The sequence below is a fragment of the Lynx rufus genome, unplaced genomic scaffold (genome assembly GCF_022079265.1).
Source record: "Lynx rufus isolate CCGP_SWC_20201006 ecotype Redwood Valley unplaced genomic scaffold, mLynRuf1.p SCAF_1, whole genome shotgun sequence".
NCBI classification, from domain to species: domain Eukaryota; kingdom Metazoa; phylum Chordata; class Mammalia; order Carnivora; family Felidae; genus Lynx; species Lynx rufus.
In genome coordinates this window covers 12,214,579-12,228,935 of record NW_025814823.1, presented here as the reverse complement: position 1 = coordinate 12,228,935, position 14,357 = coordinate 12,214,579, and the positions used below count along the sequence as shown (strand labels likewise).

General features: G+C 43.3%; 1 protein-coding gene across 1 annotated transcript in view; it reads left to right on the top strand.

Moving 5' to 3' along the window:
- Positions 1-14,357, top strand: part of STARD13 (StAR related lipid transfer domain containing 13) — a 236,067-nt gene that overhangs the window by 176,226 nt on the left and 45,484 nt on the right. Inside the window, exon 3 of the mRNA XM_047078760.1 lies at positions 586-667. Within this exon, the coding sequence (XP_046934716.1) occupies positions 586-667 (82 nt within the window). The remainder of the gene's footprint in view (positions 1-585; positions 668-14,357) is intronic.

The window sequence follows — 14,357 nt, the reverse complement described above, 5'->3', positions numbered from 1 at the left end:
AACTGATCAACATAAAAGTCAGTGATGTTAAGTGTGGAAGTATAAAAACTCTTCATATAGATAGGCTAATGTCTGTGATTATGATGAACCACAAAAATGCAGGCACTTAATATTCACTCCTATCCAAGGACTTCTTTTATATCCTTCAAAGCACTTATTTGATAAAACTAAAACTGCCGGGGCGCCTGGGTGGCGCAGTCGGTTAAGCGTCCGACTTCAGCCAGGTCACCATCTCGCGGTCCGTGAGTTCGAGCCCCGCGTCGGGCTCTGGGCTGATGGCTCGGAGCCTGGAGCCTGTTTCCGATTCTGTGTCTCCCTCTCTCTCTGCCCCTCCCCCGTTCATGCTCTGTCTCTCTCTGTCCCAAAAATAAATAAATGTTGGAAAAAAAAAAAAATTAAAAAAAAAAAAAAAAAAAAACTAAAACTGCCTACTATCTTAAACATCCCAACACACCCAATGATGGGAAAGCAACTGCCAGGACCAGTCATGTGTACAGAAACATGGTGGTCGAAAGATATTGGTGCCCATTCAGATAAAAACAAGACTCATTATCTCCCTTGTTTCTCTCTTTCTCTTTTTTTCAGATTCCCAATTTCCCATCAACATTGTGGCTGTCAAGAATGATCATGAGTTTCTTGAAAAGGACCTTGTAGAACCTCTTTACAGGTAAATTAGGTGAAATTTTTTGTTAGTTTCAATTGTGCAGTCTCCAATAGGTATCACTGTAGTGAGGGGCAAGTTCAATGACTCCATCGTAAGTATTTATTGAGTGCCTACTATATGCCAGGCATGGGTCCAGGTTCTACCACAGTGAGCATGATTGGTCCCTGGTTTCATGAAGCTTCAATCCTAGTCACAGGCTTCAGAAAATACATTGAGAAAAAGAAAAAGAGAGTCAGTGAGAGAAAAAGAGAATAACAGGGAGATGTTAACTCAGAGACTGTTCAGTGCCATGAAAAAACTAAGATGACCCCATAGACTGTGGTGATTGGGGTCAGGGATGGATTGGTTAGCAGGGGAGGCCACAGCATGAGTGGACAGAGTAGGTCCCGAAAAACTCCATGAGTATGTCAAACTTGGCTGTATTTTTTGCAAAGTCAAGTGATTATATGAGCAAACTAGAAGATATAAGCTCAAGTGATTATATCAGCAACCTGAAATATTTAGTCTTTGCTATGTGATAGATGCTAGATAAAAATAAAGATGTAAATGAGGAATTCCCTCTCAAAGGATTTATAATCTGGTTGGAGAAGTCTAGTTGAAGAAATAAAGCATGAATACATGAACAGATAAGTAACAATCGTAATTTGAGTGATAGGAAATGATGCCAATGTAACCAGTATCCACGAACAATTAAATGCTGCATGAGAGACAGTATGTGTCTGTAGGAATTTGAAATTTCTTAACGAAGGCCCTGGAGAGAGGTCAGGGATGGAGATAAATAGTAGTTACAGGAGGTGAGTCATTTTTCCATGGCCACACAGCTAGTTAGGAGTTGAATTGACCTTAAAACGCGGTACTTACACAGTTTTCAATCCAGTGTTCATTCTAGCACATTCTGCAGAGACATAGAAGGATGGTAGTTTAATCAGAAAGCAATGATGAGCAAAACTTTTTTCAAGATAAGAGAGACCGGGGCGACTGGGTGGCTCAGTCGGTTAAGCATCCGACTTCGGTCTGTGAGTTGGAGGCCCGCATCGGGCTCTGAGCCTGGAGCCTGCTTCAGATTCTGTGTCTCCCTGTCTCTCTGCCCCCACCCCCTGCCCCACTCATTCTCTGTCTCCCTTGCTGTCAAAAATAGCTAAAGATAAAAACAAAGATAAGAGAGACCAAGGTATGTTAGGACAGTGCGTAAATAACCTTAGACTTTCTGAGTCTTCAGACATACATATTTTTGTATCTGCTCTGTGGTTCCTATATGAAGAAAAAATAGATTTGCATTAAGAATTGATCTCTGAATGTTTAAGGAAAATAGTACTGGGGGTTTGCTTAAGTGTGTAAAAGAGCAAAGAACTCTTGAAATCACAAATTAGAGGAACAGGCTATTTGGACTAGAAAACAAATAATGGCACAAAATGAATGGCACAAAATGCCCTTTGTGAGCGTTTATGAGAGGAATGGATGGTTTGATTGCAACTTTTTAAAGGTCATGAATTGGAAAAGAAGTGTTTTCTCTTCAGGATGTCTGAGGTACACCCCAAGCAAGAGCATTTCCCTTCTCAGGAGATTTCACTCAAACCAGAACTATTCCAATAGCACTTCCTTCTGAGTTTTCCCTCTTAGTGTTAACCAAGGAGACTTTTACTAGCTGGCATTAAAAAAAAAATAAGTAATTTTTGTATCTTAATTATGTTATATTGCATTATCATTTTTCCCCATATGCTTTCTTTAAGTCAAAGTGTCATATATACGTACAAACTAAAATTCACTGTTTTGAGTGAACAGTTTTTGAGAATTGATGAATGCCTGTAGACATGTAAATGTCACCACAACCAAGATAAAGAACAGCTCCATCACCCCCCAAAATTCCCTGGTTCCCCTTTATCATCAGCCTCTAACCCTACCCCCAAACCCCTAGCAACCACTGATCTTGTTTTTGTACCTGTTGTTTTGCCTTTTCCAGAATACCATATAAATGAAATCAAACAATATGTAGCCTTTTGAGCCTGGCTTCTTTTACTTGGTGTGCTACGTTTAAGATTCATCCATGTTGTTGGTGTATCAATCAGTACCATTACTGGGTAGTATTACATCGTATGGCATTCTGCATTGTCCATTCACCAACTGAAGGATGTTTGAGTTGTCATCAGTTTTGGTGGTCATAAAGCAACTATAAACATTCATATTCAGGGTTTTGTGTGAACATAAGTGTTCATTTCTTTTAAGTAAAATCCTAGGAATGGGATTGCAGGGTCCATTTGATAACAGTATCTTAACTTCTGAAGAAATCACCAGGCTTTTCAAAAGTGATCATATCACTTTGTATTTTCACCAACAATGTATCAGAATTCCAGTAGCTCCACATCTTTGCCACCACTTGGTGCTGTCACTTTTTGTTTTGTTTGTTATTGAGGTATAGTTGACACACAATGTTGCATTAGTTTCAGATGTACTGCATGGTGATTCAACAAGTCCATATGTTACGCCATGCTCATCACAAGTGTAGCTACTAACTGTCACCATATAACATTATTACCATACCATTGATTATATTCCCTATGCTATGCCTTTCATCCCCATGGCATGTATTGTTTGTTTTGTTTGTAGCCATTCTAATAGGTGTCTACAGTTATTAACTCATTAGAATTTTAATTTGCATTTCCTTAATGAGTAATGATGTTGAATGTCTTTTCATGTGTTTACCATACCTGTATCTTCCTTGGTAAAGTGTCTGTTCAAGTCTTTTGCCCATTTTAAATTTGGTTGTTTGTTTTTTTATTTTTGACTTTTAAGAATTCCTTATATGCTCTAGATATAAATCCTTTGTCAGATATGGGTTTTGTAATATTTTCTACCAGTCTGTAGCTTGTCCTTTTGATCTTTTAACAGTGTCTTTCACAGAAGTTTTAAATTTTGCTTAAATCCAGCTTATCATTTTTTTCCATATTTTTAGTCATATCTAAGAAACCTTTCCCTAACATAAGGTCACAACTATTTTCTCCTTTTTTTTCTTCTGGAGATTCTAGTGTTATGTTTTCATTGAATTCAATGGTCCATTTAAAGTTAATTTTTTATTAGGTACAAAGTATGGATCAAGATTCTTTTTTTGCACATCAATGTGCCATTGGTTCGACACCATATTAGAAAATTATACTTTCCACATTAAATCGCCTTTGCACCTGTAATGTTAATCAATTGGCCATGTGTGTGTAAATATATTTCTAGACTATTCTGTTCCATTTATCTGTATGTCTAATCCTTCATCAATATGACACAGGATTACTTAGCTTTATGTATATCTTGGAATCCAATAATATGTGTCCTCCAACTTGGTTCTTCTTTGCCAGGATTGTTTTGGTTATTCTAGTTCCTCTGCCTTTTCATATAAATTTTAAAAACATCTTGTTGATATCTATTTTAAAAACCCTCTGGAATATTGATTTGGATTATGTTGACTCTATAGATCAGTTTGGGGAGAATTGACATCTTAACAGTGCTGAATCTTCTGATTTATAAATACAATGTATTTATTTATTTAGGTCTCCTTTGATTTTTTTCAACCCTGACTTGTGATTTTCAACATATGGATACTACACATCCTCAAAAGTACTTAAGAATTTCATGTTTTGTGGGGCACCTGGGTGGCTCAGTTGGTTAAGCGTCTGACTTCGGCTCAGGTCATGATCTCACGGTCCGTGAGTTCAAGACCCATGTTGGACTCTGTGCTGACAGCTCAGAGTCTGGAGCCTGCTTCCGATTCTGTGTCTCCCTCTCTCTCTGACCCTCCCCCGTTCATGCTGTCTCTCTCTGTCTCAAAAATAAACATTTAAAAAAATTTAAAAAAAAAAGAATTTCATGTTTTGTGGTGCTATTGCAAATAGCACAGCTTTTTTTTATAATTTCAATTTCCAATTGCTCAGTTAACATCATGTAAATTTTTGTTATATATTGTCCTTGGATTCTATAGTCCTTCTAAACTCACTCATTACTTCCTAGTAGCTTCATCATAGATATCTAAAATTTTATTTTGAAATATAAATAAAGGATTACATTGTAAACCAAGAATAAAAATTATAGTACATATTTTCAAGACAGGATTGCAGGGGCAAAGACTATCTCTGATTGTTCAGCTGTGTTTACTGGTGACGTGGCTAAGTGGGCCAATCTTTGCATCTCATACAGTTGGGTGGTAAATCCTTATCTATTCACTGCTGCTTGTGATCTGAGATGCCTTGACTAAGTTTTGGATTTTTCCATCAAAGTCGACTCTTAAAAAAAAAAAAAAATGCCTCTCATGGGGCACCTGTGTGGCTCAGTTGGTTAAGCATCTGACTCTTGGTTTCTGCACAGGTTATGATCTCACAGTTTATGAGTTCAAAGCCCACGTCGGGCTCTGTCCGCACTGACAGCACAGAGCCTGCTTGGCATTCTCTGTCTCCCTCTCTCTCTGCCCCCTCCTCTGCTTGCTTTCTGTGTCTCTCTCTCAAAATAAATAAATAACGTTTAAAAATAAATAAATAAATAAATAAATAAATAAATAAATAAATAAATAAAATTTTAAAAAATGCCTTTCAGACACATTATAGAGATGACCTAGTACAATGAATGTGAAATCATTTAGAGATAGACAGTTCTGAATAGTGCTATTAGTGTCAGCCAGAAAAATCAGGAAGCCTTCTCTTGTAGAGCCCGTGAGCCCTCTCCGCTGCAGCCCACGGCACGACCTGCGCAGACATACCCCAAAAGGTGTTGCTGCATAAATACGTGCGAGTGCAGCAATGCCAGACAGCACGGTGTTCTTCACAGGGGCCCAGCTTGTGTAAAAATGGCGAGAGTGGCAGGAGGTTGTTATAATTGGAATCAGTCTTATGATAACTATGTCTCCAAAAATATTATGAAGTAAGAAAAGCGTTTGGCTGCAAGTGTGTGAGCTGAGGTTCTTGGGGCGTAGGAGTGGTGGGTGGAATGGAGGCCAAAGGAATAGTCCCAGCAAGGTGGATCAAAGGAAGCAGGCACAGTAAGGAGGCAGACGGCGGTGGCTTGGCTAAAGGGGACCCGTGTGGAGTTTGTTCCCTTCATTACAAGTTCCACCAGGGCACCGACTGCCAAGGTAGCAAGTAGAGGAACGCAGGCAGAAGGAAAAACTCCAGCCTGAGGGGAGCGACAGCACTTATAAAACTTTGAGATCGATGAGTGGTTAATTAGACACTCGCCCACTCACATGGAATGTAATGATTGATGCCTGGAGAGCAGTAAGGGGTCGGGATTTTATTCGTTTTCTCACTGGTGCACTATAGACACAGCGTGAGAGTTGGTCTCCTATTTTATTTTTAAGCTTTGTGTTTGTCATGCATATTTGAAGCTCGGAGCTAATGCAGGATCACAAAGGAAACCGCAGCCAGAGGTTTCTGCCAGGTAAACAAATGAAGACAGGAGGGCTGAAAGTCTCCTGCAAATGTTACCCACGACAAGAATTTTTACTCACCATTGGTTTTCTGGACGTGTCTCACCTGTGTAGACAGACAGTTAATCCTGGGTCCTAATGACACTTAGTGAGTTGTTTAACAGAGTTCACTTTTTGATCGGTTGGGAAAACGTATCGTACTGAGGGTATGGATGGCAAGGAGGACCCGTGCGTGGCCCAGAACACATAGATGTGGAGCTCCCAGGTTTCGGTCTCGAACGCTATACAGGTTTGCTGTGTCTGCTGGCAGTGTGAACTTCCAGGATGGCAACCATGCCTTACCATTGCTGCTGCGTCCCACAGTCCCAGCACATAGTAGGCGCTCTGTAAATATTTGTTACTGCAAATTAGAGTAGTGCAGCTTCTCATTTTAGCAACCACAGTTATAATTTTGTTTTGATGTTCTTTGATTCAATTCCTAATTGAAAAATATTTTCCCCTGTGAGCAACGAAAAGATATTTGCAAATCTAAGTACCTTAGATGAACTAGATGAAACTGTTAACCGTATCAGAATGTAGGAATAGCCAAGGTGTCAATAATAGCTTGAAAAGTTTGTCACCTTTAAAGCAAATTGCAGCAAATTGAAGTCCCTAAATGAGATTTTTTAAGGATAATATGTTCTATTAGCATTTTGGTTTACGATATTCGCTCAGACTGATAACATAGGTCCTTGATGCTCAAGTGATCTCTGAGCTTCTAATTTAGTATTAGGCCAGTACACAATACGCGTAACTTATGTTAATAAATACTAGCTAATTGTATCATGTATAAAACAGGGCATTACCTTGTTCGGTACCATTTCGTGGAGATATGGAATTGATTCAGATGATAGAGTGCGTCTATCACTGCCCTTTGTATTTAAAAGGACAATTAATGACCCTGGTTTTTGTGTGCAGCAGGCAGCAGGTGAGGGAGAGTGCTGACAAAAATGAGGTTTGTGATTTACCTCTACACACAAATGCACATCTTTGAGTATGTTACATAACATAATAATATTAAATAATGGTAGTCTTTATGAATATTGAGATATATTTTAAATATTTTCCCTTTTAGAATACTTATCACAGAAAATGTACAGTATTATGTATTGTGTTATGTCATATAATAATAATATAATAATATGTCATATAATAATAATATAATAATATGTGACAATTAGTTGGACTGACACCTTGGACAAATCATTGAGGGAAGGATACAGGATAATCATGGTCACTTCCCACTTTAAAATTCTGAGCTATAAGAAAAATACAAATCCCAGTGAGTGGTGATTTTATTTTTTAAAAAACGCTTACAAAGTGTCCGCTATGTACCAGGCACTACTCTAAGCACTTTACAAATATGTAGTTATTTAATTCCATAACAGCTCTATAAAGTAGGCTCTCAGCAACATGATTCCCATTTTATAGGCAAGGAAACTGAGGCACAGAGGTATACAATAATTGGCCCACTCAGCTAGTGAATGGCAGTGCTAGGATTCAAAGCCAGGCAGGCTGCTTCTGGAGTTTTTAAGGAGAGCTGAGGTCTTCTTGTGAAATACAACTTGGAATACTTTCCATATCTTCTATGAAGGTAATTTTTCCAAACATGCCTGTGTTGCTTATGATATCCTGAGTTTGACTCGTAAATCCCAAGGATAGAAATTATGGTGGCATCTCTACTTTATTCTTCATGGAACTACATTTAAAAAATAATCAATTAATTAATTTTAAAAAATTAAAAAAGTAATAATAGGAGTTGAAAGCACACTGTTCTTCCGTGAAGAGATGAGATGTGATTTCCTGTCAGGAGAGTAGCCAGCCCCTTCTCATTTGTTCCTTCGGCTCTGTTCCATCGCTGTGTCTTCAGGGCCTCTCTGGGCTACAGAGACCAGTAGGACAGAATCCTCGCCCTCAGGTCTCGGGCTAATGCAGTGGTCTCGGCCTGGAAGGGGAGGAGCATTTTGTCCCCCTCTCAACATCCAGGGACGTATTTTTGCCCCCCACAACTGGGTGATGCTACTGGCATGTAGTGGGTGGAGGTCGGGGATGCTGCCGAAACTCCTAGAGTGCACGGGGCAGCCCCCATAAGCAGGAATCGTCTGGCTCCAGAGGCCCGTTGTGCCAAGGTTGAGAAGGGAGTACATGGTGATTTACTTGCACAAATGGTATGATCGCTGTAAGTACGGATGCAGGGAAAGGGGTTTCAGAGAGGGCTTCCTGGAAAAATGACCCTAAAAGACCAGTCAGGATTATCCAGACAGGAACACATGACATTTTGTTGTGCCTATTTTGAACTTTTAGCTTTTTTTTAAAGTAAACTAGTGTGCAGGAAAGATATCTTTATCCCCACCCCCTTCCCGCACACAGCCATCATAGTATAGAGCAGGCCTGGGGTACAGACACGCAAGAGTCAGAGATAGGGGACTTCAGATATAGATGTAGATGGAATATAGATATATGAAAAACATTGATCCTTGTATTTTTAAATGGCCTCTTGTGTAAATTTTTCCAACCGGCTACTCAAAATGATTTTTACGTATATGAACTTCCAAGAAGAACACACAAGAAACCATAAAACAGGACAGCAGATTGAGGGGAGAGTTGCTATTTTTTGATTACATATATTAGATATTTTGTATTGCATTATTAAAAACATTAACAATGTTTTTATTTTTTTTTACTTTTTAAAAATTTTTTTTTAATGTTTATTTATTTTTGAGACAGAGAGAGACAGAGCATGAACGGGGGAGGGTCAGAGAGAGAGGGAGACACAGAATCGGAAACAGGCTCCAGGCTCTGAGCTGTCAGCACAGAGCCCGACAGGGGGCTCAAACTCAAGAACCGTGAGATCGTGACCTGAGTCGAAGTCAGACGCTTAACCGACCGAGCCACCCAGGTGCCCCAATGTTGATTCAGTTTTTAAAAATATTTTATTTATTTATTTATTTTGAGAGAGAGAGAGATAACACAAGTAGGGGAGGGGCGGAGAGAGAGGGACAGAGAGAATCCCAAGCAGACCCCGCACTGTCAGCACAGAGCCCATGGTGGGGCTCGAACTCACGAACCGTGAGATCATGATGCGAGCCGAAACCAGGAGTCGGACGCCTAACCGACCGAGCCACCCAGGCGCCCCTAACAATGTTTTTAAAAGTGGCTGGCTTTGCCAGATAAATAACAGATGACGGTGGCTAACATTTAGTGAGTGGCTACTGCTGCTTGGTAACATACATTGGTCTCATTTAATCCGTACAAGAACCTATGAGTTACAGGTGCTGTAGCTCGGAAGTCAGGGTGACCAGGCTCCTCCCGGTTGGAGCAGCCGGGGGTGGTGGCACCTTTCCCTGAGGCAGGGAGCAGCCATGGAGTCTGGCCAGGGTCTGAGCCCGGGAAGGTGTGGTGAGCTGAGGTACCTGAGGGGCTGGGACCAGAGGAGTTGCCGTCAGGTGCGCGGGTCTGCAGCCAGCCAGGGACCACAGCCGGAGACAGAGATGCAAAGTCATCTACGTACGCGGGCATGAAGGTCCTGAGACTGAGTGATGTCCCCCAAGGACAGTGAGCACCGTGACTGAAAGATGGGGGCCCATGTGGTGGAGGACAGGCTGGGGAAGGAGCTGAGAGCCAATGCGAGGGCCCAGAGTGAGGCCCGCCAGTTACCCCTGGCCTGGTTTTGCTTTGCTTTCCTTTGAACCTCTCAGAGACACCTCCGGTTGTGACCCCTGCTTCAACTTGGACCAGCTCTCGCTAGAGAAATTATCTGGATTAGCAGTTGTTGTGAACAGTTAAAGGCCAAGCACACCCCATCTGATTTTTCCAACGCAGGCATGTGTGAATTTAAAACTTGAATCAAATCCTGCAAACTAAAGAAGTCCAAGAAAACCTGCATCTTTTGTTTTTGAAGTTCTTTTTCTTGGGCTGTTGAACCTTACTGATTTGCCAGTGGACCTTACACTCTTCCTTGAGTCCTTGATCATTAGAGGACGTGATTTAAAATTGCTTTCTGGGGATGGAGTGCACAACCTGGTGACTGTATTGTATACAATAACCATACTGTATTGTATATTTGAAAGCTGCTCAGAGACTAAATCTTAAAAGTTCTCATTATGAGAAAACAAAGTCACCATGTGTGGCTGTGGATGTTGACTAGACTTATTGTGGTGATCATTTTGCAACATATACACACATCAAATCATCAGGTTGCACACCGAAAACGAACACAGTGTTATGGGTCGATTATATCTCAATAAAAAAAATTACTTTCCAAATCACACAGTTCCACACGCACATCCTCTCTCCCCCGACGACAGCATACACATACTTCATTTTTCTTCTTGTAGCTAGATCTGTCCGTGCCTAACTGGTTTCCTCCCACACTGCAGCTACTATCCAGGAACAGCTGTGTGTGGGTCGATGGGCCGGAGGAGACGGCGTGACCGCTTGGTGGGAGAGCAGCAGGGGTGAAAAGCTCCGCAGAGCAGAGGGGCACGGCCCTCACTGCCTCAGTGGTGGCCCAATGACAGCCGCTTGTGGACTTCTGACCGTATGCTTTTTCCCTGACACGCCATAAAGCCCTCCTGCTGGATGGCCTGTGATTTCTGAAAGGCCCCACCCTTGCAGAGCTACATGCCGCAGTTGTCTGTCTGGCACAGCTACCCATCCTGCTCTGCAGAGCCGGTTTTGTGAACTCCTGAGCTGCAGAGCTGTGGGGAGACCTTTCCCAGGCCCTGTGCTCCTTGCCCGGAGAGGAGGAGCCCCTGCTCTCCCTCACCTTTGATTCCTGGGGTCAGGACGAGTCTCGGGGACTTTGTTTCCGACCGTCTTTGAGGGCCCCGCCCGGAACACTCCTAAGCAGACGGGGCCAGATACCTTCAGCCCCTGACACTTGAGTGCAGGGTGAGAAGTTCAGGCCGCGCGGGCTTTAACCAGAATCACATGTTAGAGACGAATTCATACCTTTGCTTGTCACTCCTTTCATGGCTTTGGCAGGAATATTAGAAATATCACAGGAAACTGGCCATTAAATCAGCATGGGAGACCTCTAAAGTCTGGTAGTTTTAACTGTAAGATATGAATCTAAAATGTGAGGAGGGGAAGGGGTTTTTTTGGTTTTGTGGTTTTTTGGTTTTTGCTTTCCTGTACATCCATAGGCAGAGGGCCCTCCCGTGTCTCCCAGGCAGGCCTGTGTTGCAGTGTGAGTGGAAGAACCCTCTCAGACACGGGCCAGACCACCCTCCCATCACCCTCAGATGCTCGCGGCACATTCCCTGCTCACAAATCGCCAGCCCTCCCAGCAAGCCCTCCGTGTTCTGCGTGGCCCCCGCGTCCTGCCCTCCTGGACGTCGTCTCTGGGGTTCTCCTCCTGTGTGCTCAGAGCAGTCTGTGCACCACGAGATTTGACACGGGCCACCACCCCGCGCCACTCTGGTTCTGGCTAGCTGGGCCTCAACGGAAGGACCTTCTGCCAGGCTTCTAAGTGCTCCACAGGAGGGACTGTATCTTAGGAGTATAGCGTGGGTACTTCGTGGCCTTGTGTGGAGCAGGAAGTGAATATTTGTTACATTGAACTGGAACCTGGAAGAAAATAACCTGTCAGCTCGGGAATTATTCTCTTGCTTCTACATGTGAAGAGAATACTATGTCATGATGAATTATTCCTTTTCTCCAGAGATACCACACATCTCTCCTTCTTAGCTAGACTTCTTCAAAGAGCACTGTGTTCATGGTCTGTCTTCACTTTCTCTGAGTCCACTTACCCCTCAGCCTTCCTCCCTCAGCCTTCTCCGAAACTGCCCTTGGTAACTGCTAAATCCAAAAGGCACATTTTAAGGGGCGCCTGGGTGGCTCAGTCGGTTGAGCGTCTGACTTCGGCTCAGGTCATGATCTCTCGGTCTGTGAGTTTGGGCCCCGCGTTGGGCTCTGTGCTGACAGCTCAGAGCCTGGAGCCTGCTTTGGATTCTGTGTCTCCCTCTCTCTCTTCCCCTCTCCCACTCGGGCTCTGTCTCTGTCTCCCTCCCTCTCTCTCTCAAAAATAAATAATAAAACATTAAAAAAAAAAAAAACTTTAAAAAAGGCACATTTTAAGCTGTACGTCACCTCCCCAGCCTAAGTATTCAGTACAATGAACCATATACTGGGGTACCTGGGTGGCTCACTCAGTTAAGCATCCAACTCTTGATTTCAGCTCAGGTCATGATCTCACAGTTTGTGGGTTCGAGCCCCACATCGGGTTCAGCACTGACAGTGCAGAGCCTGTTTGGGGTTCTCTCTCTCCCTCTCTCTCTGCCCCTCCGCTGCTAGCATGCATGTTATCTCTCTCTCTCTCAAAATAAATAAATAAAAACATCTTTAAAAACTAAAGAAAAAAAGAACCATCCACTCACTCCTTTCTGTGATGGTCATTCCATGGCTTCTAGGACACGGCCTTCAGCTAGTTCTGTTGACCTCTTACGTCTCTGACCACACCTTCTCCACATCTGACTCCTTCTCACCGGCCTGTGCCTTACACGCTGGAGTTTCCAGGGTTCTGGATTCCCTTGAGGATGGTTGGCTCAATTATTATGTATCTTGTGTGTAAGTCACTGTGATGCCCAGCTTTCCCAAGGGGGTCTGGACATCACAAAGGCCCCTGACAGTTAACACATCCAAACATGAACTTCTGATTTTCTCCTGCCCAGCTCCCCGCTGACTTCCCCAAGTCACTGTTTTCTGTGTTGTGTGGCACGGTGACAAAGCCTGGAATCTGGGAGTCGTCCTCTACTTCTCCTCCTCTGCTCCTTCCCTCTCAAAGACCAAATCTTCATCAGCTGCAACTCCCTTTTGCCATCTTTCACCCAAACTATCGTAAACATGCCCTAACGTTCTTCAGCTCATTCTCCACCCTGCCACCGCTTACGTTTGTAATGTGCGATCTAACGACGTTCCTCTCCTGTCTAATATCCTTCAGTTCCTCCCCATCACTCACAGATTACTCTTGACATACTCATTTTGGTCCTTCGTGATCTAGCCCCTGCCTTTCTCTGCAGACATCCCCACTCACATACTTACGAGTCCTAGACTGAAGCGTGCTATTTAATGCCCGTTTGCTTTGCCTGTAACTCTTTTAGCCTAAGCAGCAAATTTCTCCTAGTCCTTCCTGGGCTTGCTCAAATATTATCTCCTCTGGGAGGTTTTGTCCTTATGCACTCAGGAAGTGAGCTGCTTCTTGTCTGTGAAATTCATATCACACGCAGGACTGTGAGATCCTCAAGGGCAGGGACCACATCTTATTCGCCTCTGCATTCCTGCCACCTACCCTTGCTCCTGGTACGTAGTGCACTATTGGACAAAGAGTCTTGACTTCTTGTCTTCTTTCCCATTAGAACCCCAAGTTTCACTCTTAAAATGAGATTTCTACCTCCCCTTTACTCATGTACTGGCCTTCTCAAGGATTCTGAAGACAGCAATGGCAATTCACAGATTCTGCAGTGATATCAGATACTCAGATTCTTCTGAAAGGATCAAACTGCTTTGCTTCTGTTAAAACGGAAATCTAGTTTGCTCAGAGTGCAAAGTGGACAAGCTTCATCGTGTGTCATGGATTTTCTCTTTGCATGGAATAAAGGAGAGGGGAAGGAAACTACCATTTGTTCAAAAGCCTCTGCTAGGTACAGGACTAGGCTCTCATTTCCTGGATAGGCAGGAGCAGAGACATCACTGTCAAGAAGTCCTCGTCCTAGCTCTCCCGCTAACTAATGTGTGGCTCCCTGGAGCGAGTGGTCGTCTCAGATCCTTATTCTCCTCATTTAAAAATAAAAGGGTCAGACCAAATTGTCCCCAGAGGTTGCCAAGCTCTAAGGTTTCGTTAGAAAAAAAAATCACTGAGGGGCGCCTGGGTGGCGCAGTCGGTTAAGCGTCCGACTTCAGCCAGGTCACGATCTCGCGGTCCGTGAGTTCGAGCCCTGCGTTGGGCTCTGGGCTGATGGCTCAGAGCCTGGAGCCTGTTTCCGATTCTGTGTCTCCCTCTCTCTCTGCCCCTCCCCCGTTCATGCTCTGTCTCTCTCTGTCCCAAAAATAAATAAACGTTGAAAAAAAAAAATTTAAAAAAAATCCCATTTGGGGGGCGCCCGGGTGGCTCAGTCGGTTAAGCGTCCGACTTCAGCCAGGTCACGATCTCGCGGTCCGTGAGTTCGAGCCCCGCGTCGGGCTCTGGGCTGATGGCTCAGAGCCTGGAGCCTGTTTCCGATTCTGTGTCTCCCTCTCTCTCTGCCCCTCCCC